Source organism: Sinohyriopsis cumingii, unplaced genomic scaffold (genome assembly GCF_028554795.1).
Source record: "Sinohyriopsis cumingii isolate HCF-2022 unplaced genomic scaffold, ASM2855479v2 utg002478l, whole genome shotgun sequence".
NCBI classification, from domain to species: Eukaryota; Metazoa; Mollusca; class Bivalvia; order Unionida; family Unionidae; genus Sinohyriopsis; species Sinohyriopsis cumingii.
This window is the reverse complement of record NW_028316223.1, coordinates 4,838-13,597: the sequence shown is the minus strand read 5'-3', so window position 1 is coordinate 13,597 and position 8,760 is coordinate 4,838. Positions and strand designations below refer to the sequence as shown.

Below are 8,760 nucleotides of genomic sequence, written 5' to 3'. Positions count from 1 at the left end.
CAATACTGTCCTTTTCTTTCTCAATGTTTGGTGATCTTCCACTAGCTGACTCCGACTCTGTCGACAAGTCTACGACGTATCATATATGGAGTTGCAGACGCGCATGTGTGTGTGTGTGCGTGTGTGTGTGTGTGTGTGTGTGTGTGTGTGTGTGTGTGTGAAACTGAAAACGGATCGGTGGAATCGACATTCAATGCAAGTCTAATTCAAATATCTTTATATCTTCGATATATTCTTCAGTAACACGTTCGAATAAAACAAATATTAAAATTTACAACAATAAAAAACAATCATCGATCTATTAACAGCAATTCCGTCCATTATCTCTCCGACTCCGTCATCACATTATTGCACTATGTTTATTGACGTTCGTCTAAAGTTCTTTAAAACAATTCAGAATCTTAAAGCCTGTCGGTATTGACGCCGCTTCTCTCCTGCCGCCCAGGATTTGGACTTAACACGAAAGTGACGCAGATCTTCTGAATGGTCGTTGTGGAGCATGGGCGTGTAGTTATCAGGTTCACACAGTTCCTTCAAAGGAAACAAAGAGCAATATATAAACAGATGTAGCTGAAAAGAAAGTCAGATATGCGTCTAAGATTGAAAAAATTATTTTCCAGATTTCAATAGCAACCTGAGATCATTTACATAATATGAATATTCGGACAAGCTCACTACTCTGGTTAGAAACAAAAGTCGCCCAAGTAAAATATATTTTTAACAAAGTGATCATGCTCTTTAATATAGCACCAGTGACGAATTCTCTTTACAACGTCATGACTAATATCTGAAATAGACAAGAAAGGAGAGTAGAATATTAATGAACACTGTAAAAGGATAGATTTGAAAAGGTGAAACCTAGGCTTGCATAAGGCATAATGTATCTATCCGTCAAACACAACCAGCGACTGCAAAGTGTTGTTATGTATTCAATGTATTCAACTATAAACAGCAAAATATTAATACACGTGTTTTCCTTTGTGTAAAATAATCTCGTAAACACTTCCAAGAATATTTCTTACTTAGCTGGTTTGAAGTGTTTAATTTTGTGACAGTACCGAAACACAGAAATTTTAGGTGCTTTTCATATAGACAAAACGGGTTTTCTTTATTACTATGCTTACCTTGTAAGACTCGAAGAAAGCCTTGTAGCCGCCATCGAGAAGATAGATTTCCGGGTAATGGAGTTGTGGATAATTCTCCTTGTGAAGGTTCCTGTCTAGACCGCGTAGAAACCGATACCTGCGGCAGGAAAAATACGTTTCAAACAAACAGGCTAAGTTGCTTTTTGTTTCAATTTTAATTAAGAGAGTAATGACTCATCGATAAAAAGTAAAGTCCGGCTTATTGAGATAATATCGTTTCAACTGCTGTTCATTAGTCTTTCTTTGGTGGAACGTTGTTACACGAACCATTGCTACTTTGTGGCAAGTTTTGAGGACGTATTTTATAAGTAAATATAAAATTAATTGCCACTTTTATTCATTTCGTTTCTCTGGAAGCCTTTCCTACAGATGCTTTGGTAAAATGTATTCCTTGAATATTACAATTCTACGTTTAGGATCTAGAAGAAAAAAAGTTTTTCATATATCTCATTTAACAATACTCACATTTTAGGGCCTCTTTCTGATGAAAATTCGCAGTGGAAAATGAGAATTCCATTTTTGCCCCCAGACTGTACTCGAGGACGATGGAGAAGCTCTTGAATTTCCTCTCTGTGGTACATGTTCACTGCACCCTAAGTGATCAGAAAAAACTAACGCTTTTAACATATTACCATTTTGTTATTGTGAAGATTGGTCTGAGCTTTAAGATATTTAGATCGATGTGAATTTCCAAAATGTAGTAGGCGAGATGTTATAAATGTATGTGAAATCTCCAACTGGGGCACACCCCAATAAGGACCTCTTTTTCTCCATAATCGGATTCGAGTTTTGGAGGTTTAATTGTATATTATTAAAGTGCACTATTTTTACATGTCATCTGGTTTCAAATATGAGAATTATTTACGCTGGGGTTGGCGTGGAGTGACTTATATGTTGACATAATGTGAAGCAAAGATTATCCGCTCAATTTTTCTCAGTCCATTTTGGATGTCTGTTTAAATTGTCATACTTCGCTATTGCTTCTACTTCCGCCCCTTCCCCTTTGCCCTCCAAAAGCCCGCTCCGCTCACCCAACCACCCGCCCGAAAAATCAGTAAATAACCAGAATTCATGCACTGACCTTGATATGACCTCCGCTGTATTCGTATGGATAACGGCAGTCAATAATGGTGAAATTTTCTATCTCGTCGCTGTAATTCCCACGAACCAAGGCTGCCATCTGACGTCGACCGGAAACAAAATATGAATTTCCTTCACATAATCCAGAATTCATATTGCAAAAATATCAGAATCTGATAATTGATCAATAAATAAAGAAATGACGCTCAGGAATTTGATCATCGCGTGACTTAATAACTGTCCCTGCAACATATCGGTATTTTACTAAACTAGAATATCCATTCTAGGGTTTTTCACGTCTCAGCCATTTAACTTGTTTACCGAAATTCTTATAGCTTGCTATCAGTCTTTGAAAGCTATTAAATACTTGCTCATTTCTTTGTGTATTTTAACGCTCAATAGGCTAGCTTGCAAAAGAGGGGAAAAAAATGTAACATGCATATTTATTTCATACAAGTATCATAAATTTAAGCACGTATATAATAAGCAAACGAAGAATATTTACAAAGTGCTAACTGCAAATGCATTTTCATTACCCTTTCGAGTTCTAACGATCATTCGAGTCTAAATATTCTTGTAATTTCTAAATTTCTTTAATAAAAGATAATTATTACTAAAATCTTTTCAGATGGATTTTGGTAATTACAATTAAATCTTTATGATCGTTCGTTTTCCAGTTATAAAAAACTTTTCCATAGTCTTGCCATAGTCTGGAAAGTTGTATTTGTTATTCTTTGTTTCGTATCAAATTATATCTAGATGTATCAACCATCACCCACACACCCAGCCGTCTTAAAGTGTGTTTATTTACCGTGTGACAGGAAATGGACTTAAGGTCTCTATGTTTGCCTCGAATTGTGGGAAGACAGTATGGTCTGGACCCGTCAGCTGTTAGGTCTGGTTCATCACTCAGTCGGTCTACAGCGTCGATGGTTGATTCCTGACAGGTACTGCATGCATATTCCTATAATTAATGTTTAGAAAATAAAACTAATACGATATAGCGCTATAGGTAAAGTCTAGAACGCGAGCACCCGAAGGTAGTCTGGACTCGCTCATGATTAACTCAAAACTGCTAATACTACTACTACTACTACTACTGCTACCACTACTACTACTACTACTAATAATAATAATAATAATAATAATAATAATAATAACAATAATAATAATATTAATAATATTGTTGTTATTATTGTTATTATATTATTATTATTATTATTATTATATACAGAATGCACCCTAACGGGAACGTCAGTTTAATACGCAGAATATACTCAAACAGGAACATCATTTTTATACACATAGTTTACCTTAACAGGAAAGTCAGTTTTATACACAACAATAAACTCTGATTTCATAATAAAGAGAGTCTGTAATTTGTATATTAAAGTACGAGGAAACATGTTACTTACCAAGCAATGAACAAAGAATGAAATATTGTTACTAATATTAATTTCATTATTACTAATAATTTCATGATGAATATTAATTGCATTGAGGTATTCTCCAGGATGCAACCAAGTTTTTTTTAACAAGTTGAGACAGACTTTATGAATAATATATAAGATTAGCTTTCTCTATACCTTTCAATATCTCAATACTAAATGCATTAATTGGAGTGAACAAAGTCTTGCATTTATTAATTTGGTTCTTGTTTAGTTTGCTCATTTAGTTTACTGGATTACATGTAAATAATGACATAATCTTTTAATTCTGATACTGCACAATAATATTATTTCACAAATCATTACGATCGTTTGATGATACATTTTGTATAGGGTTGATTTTAGCATCAAGGCGTTTGAAGGTGGAATATCACACACGCACACACACACACACACACACACACACAGAGACATACATACATACATACATACATACATACCATTAAAAGCCCTTTAAAACACAATAGTTGGAAAATATTTATTAATTCCATTTTTAATTATTTAAACCTGATGCATTGTTTGAGCAAATAATTACATATGAACACGGTTCAATGCAGCTTGCATGGGGATATTCTTATCCCTAATAAAGTCGGGGTTGTATTGTATTACACAGTGAGATATCGTTTCACACTTTGAGAAATCATGAAAGCAATGACTATTTTGATTAAATGTATATTTTTAGTTTCATAGTAGGTTAATTCTATAATGTTTTGATTATTTTATTCACTTGTCGTTGGTTTTTTTTTTTAAAAGACTTTAAATTGTTTTAGGTGTTAGAAATGTGAGCATTTATTTAAATAATATACTGTTATTGATGTTACTAATTTAGGATATATATGTTATATAATTAATGTAATTAAGTTTTCTCATTTAAAAATAAATGTATAATTACAGATAAATGATTTATGTCCGATATTGATCAGCCCAGTGATTATTGAAAAGAATATATATATATATATATATATATATATATATATATATATATATATATATATATATATATATATATATATATATATATATATATATATATATATATCCAAATCAGCACTTCACATGTTTTGTGATGTCTAAAATTAGGAAAACTGAAATGTCACAGATAAAGGAAAAATCAACGAAAAGTTATAGTAGTCAATGTCGACTACAGACACTTTCAGCCGAACAATTGGAACATAAAAGAAAAAAAGAAAAAAAGACAAACAGCCATGACCAAGAGGAGAGGAAAATAGCAATAATTATGGAAATATAGCATACTTAATTGTCCTCTCGTTATGACGTTGACAAAAACCTTATGTAACTTGCGATGCATCTGTGAAAACATTCACATGCCGTTTATAAAACAATGCACAATACTGTCCAACTTAACGAAATTAGGATTGTCTCCCATGAACCGGACACTCGGAATGCCGATACATTTTTCATTAAATTCGAAGCAGAAGGTTAATTACTTTTAACTTTGAATAAAAACGTGTGTGACTTAAATAAGCAGGGATCATAGGGAAAATAATTTGATCCCTTTAATTTTTATTTAAACCTCTACTATATTCATTGTTTTCGTCGTATCTATCTTTCCTGTCATGACGTCTATCTGATGCCATATTATTTGATTACCGATTTGTAGACCATCTAAGTTTCTGATCGCATGAGCTCTTCATTGCAGATGTGTAAATGTCAAAGGAAATTCAAGCGAAATATGGCTCTTTAGGTTATGATTTGCTTTTTAATTAAAATTGTGATTGAACTGTGAAAAATTCAGTAACACCACTGCCTGTATATAGTTTATGACCAAATTATTGGAAGCGATTTATTAGAGTCATCTTAGAGTTGTCTTCTCTTTGATTTCTAACACGACATGAATGAGTTAAAAATACCGAGACATTCTAATCAAAAGTTAAAAGCTGATAATTATTGATATTTTTATCAAACGTCTACAACCAAGACAATTATATACTGACATTTTATTAATTCCTTTTTCTGAGAAAAGGATCGAATAGGGCAGTTTAGGTTACCAATGAATCCAAAGCGACAGCTGGGGAACAGTTTTGATGAAGAAGAAAAGGCACCATTCTTACCTCTACATTTACATCTCTTTCATCCAAGATGGCGTTGTTATCGCGAGATTTCTTAAATACAGGTGTATACGTATCAGTCAGATGGCGCTTCGTACCAGACATTGACTCCTCGTAATTCAAGCTGCGCATGTGGGAGAAATTATGTTCATGTCGTCTGGTCAGAAACTAAAAAGAATGAAGATTATCAGTACAAGCGATACAATAGCGTCATGGTGATTTATTTGAACACACGGCTCAAATTAAATTTCTTCATTGTTTACGGCAAACGATAAAACATACAAATTATAATTATGATTCACTATGTGAATAGTTGATTTAATACAAATGTAACTAACAGTGTCTCACTTTAATATTGTGTATTTTTCTTTTCTTTCTTATAATAAAATATACTTAGATTACGGTTCATTTTTATTAATACGTAAGGTTAAAGACTAGACATAATAAATTTGATTGCCCTATTTTAAGTCAGCTAATCAAATCTCTAGAATTGAAACCTGAGTTTAAGCAACGACTTAAATTATCCCCCCACCCCCAACAACAACAACAAAAGAAACGTCTTATGCCAAGTCTTTGCCACAAATGAAATTAATTCAGCTCAAGCAATTGTATTTCCAAATGGGTACAAAATGCAGTATCTACCTCAGCCGGTGACAACGTAGATGACTTTGATATTGTTACATCGTCCATGATAGCAGCTGTACAATCGCTGCATGACAACAAAAATGGTGAGTTCTACAAAAAAAATAAAAATGTAGTTTTACTATTGGATCCGAGCCGTGACCTTTATTTTTATTCAGGCATATTAGAGTAATAATAATAATAATAATAATAATAATAATAATAATAATAATAATAATAATAACAACAACAACAAAACAACAATAATTATTATTATAACTACTGCTATTATATTTTATATTATTATTACTGCTATTATATTATTATTATTATTATCATTAATTTAATTATTTTTTTACTACTATTATTATTATTACTATTATTACTGTTTTTATATTATTATTATTAATGCTATTATTTTTTTATTACTGCTATATTATTATTAGTAGTAGTAGTATTGTTGTTGTTGTTCTTGTTCTTGTTGTTCTTGTTCTTGTTCTTGTTGTTATTATTATTATTATTTAAAAAGTCACTATAGTATCAGTTCCTAAGAGCACATTGGAAAAGCACCACCTTCCACATCATGAGGTTTTATTTGTGTATATTTTCCCCCCTCCAGATCTACCTCCAATTATAACAGCCCGGTTTCAGATGCAAGGAGCAAATAAAGACATCCACATGCAGTCCTCTTCTGCATCTAATAGATTTAAATGTATTGTTGCCAGTATCTAGAAGGTGGTGTTCGACATTATGCATAGCGTTGTCGCAATTAATGTCCTCAATCTAAGGTACACATTTAAACATTATATCTTCCGTATTTTTTATTTTAGTAAACCGAGTCCCTGATAAGGCATTACAAAAGTGTACGCATGGTGTAATAAAAAGACAGGAGGGTGGAATTCTGTAGGGTCTTTCCCGGTTGAGAATATACGTCCCTAAGAAAGACGGATAAGATTTTTTTATACAAAAAAACATAATGTTGTACTGCTTAACAAACAGACTGAACCATAGAAAAAACATTACTTCATTTTCATTTGTGTGTGTATCCGTTTGCGTGCGTTTATGTGTGTGTGTGTATGGATGGATGGATAGATCGATCAATGTATGGGTGCGTGCGTACGTGTGCGTCTGCGTGTGCGTGTGTGTTAAACAACCAGAAAAGCATCATTAAACCGTATAATTTCAGAAGCCCTTTTAAATTTCGAATTCTCGCCAAAAACAATGTTAGTGGTACGAAAAAGAAATACCTTATCTCCATCCCACCCTAAACCAGAATCTTCGTCGGAAGTTATCACCGAGTTATCTCCCTTCAAAGATGGTGTAATGATAGCTTGTATATCGTCCTCGCCCTTCACCGGCGTCAAAGCCGACACTGACAGCTGAAATAAAGTTTTGATGATGACGTTGATGAAGAAGATAATGATGATTGAGGCTGTGGTGGTGGTTGTTACTTTGATAGTACACACGATGCAAGGAATATGTTGTGCATATAAAACTGAGTAAAAACAAATAACAGTAAAACCAAACAACAACAAAAATATGATAAATTAAACCATATAAAGCATATTGAATGAGACATATTCTGGACGAAATATACTTAGAGATAAATTATAGCAATTTTACAAATGAATATGGTACACTTTACTGTGTTAAGATACGTCAGAGAATGGTTGTGATGATTAATTACGATTACAAAAGTGGTGATATTTAATGTAGCCACCTAAGAACAAGTTTTGTGCCCTCTTGATAAGTCATGTCAGACTTCTTTAGACAATTGCAACATAAAATATAAAACACATCAGTCAGTAAACTTACAGGTGACATATCCTCCTCAAAGAAGAGACGCAATCTGGAATACAGAAAAGCGAACAGATAGAAAAAAATTAATTTAGCAAAATGACTGAATATGTAATAGTACGATACTCTAATTAAAATCAATCGACGAATTATTTTCTTAATTAAAAAAAGAATGAAATAATAATAAAGAACATCAATAAATGTGTTTTCTTATCATCTAGAAATATAAATTGTCAAAAGAACAACAATAAAAGAAATATAACAACCAAATACAAATTAGCAAACTACGATTAAATAAAATCGAGTAAAAAAAATACTCCTGATGAAATTAATATGAAACATGTTATTTAGCTTACTACGAAGTTGAATAATGTCAAATGAAAATATAAAAAAATAATATTGCAGATAGAAAACTATTTTGATATGAAAATAAATTAAGTCTAATAACTGTAAGGGAACCTAGACATTGCCATAAATTGTCGTTTATCATGTGACGATTATGAACTTACGTTTCAAGTGAGAAAAACATTCGAGCAGGGATCTATAATAGGGGTTATCTGTTATGAGGGCTCATATATTGTTCATCACACTGTAAGTCAG

General features: G+C 32.4%; 1 protein-coding gene across 1 annotated transcript; it reads right to left on the bottom strand.

The window, feature by feature from the left end:
- Positions 1–393: 393 nt before the first annotated feature.
- LOC149770706 (M-phase inducer phosphatase-like) lies at positions 394–2,325 on the bottom strand. Its single transcript, XM_089949212.1, has 4 exons — positions 2,227–2,325; positions 1,611–1,738; positions 1,125–1,242; positions 394–531 (listed from the first exon to the last, which is right to left on the bottom strand). Exons 1-4 carry the CDS (start codon positions 2,323–2,325, stop codon positions 394–396), a joined length of 483 nt encoding a protein of 160 aa, XP_089805338.1.
- Between the last annotated feature and the right edge of the window lie 6,435 nt (positions 2,326–8,760).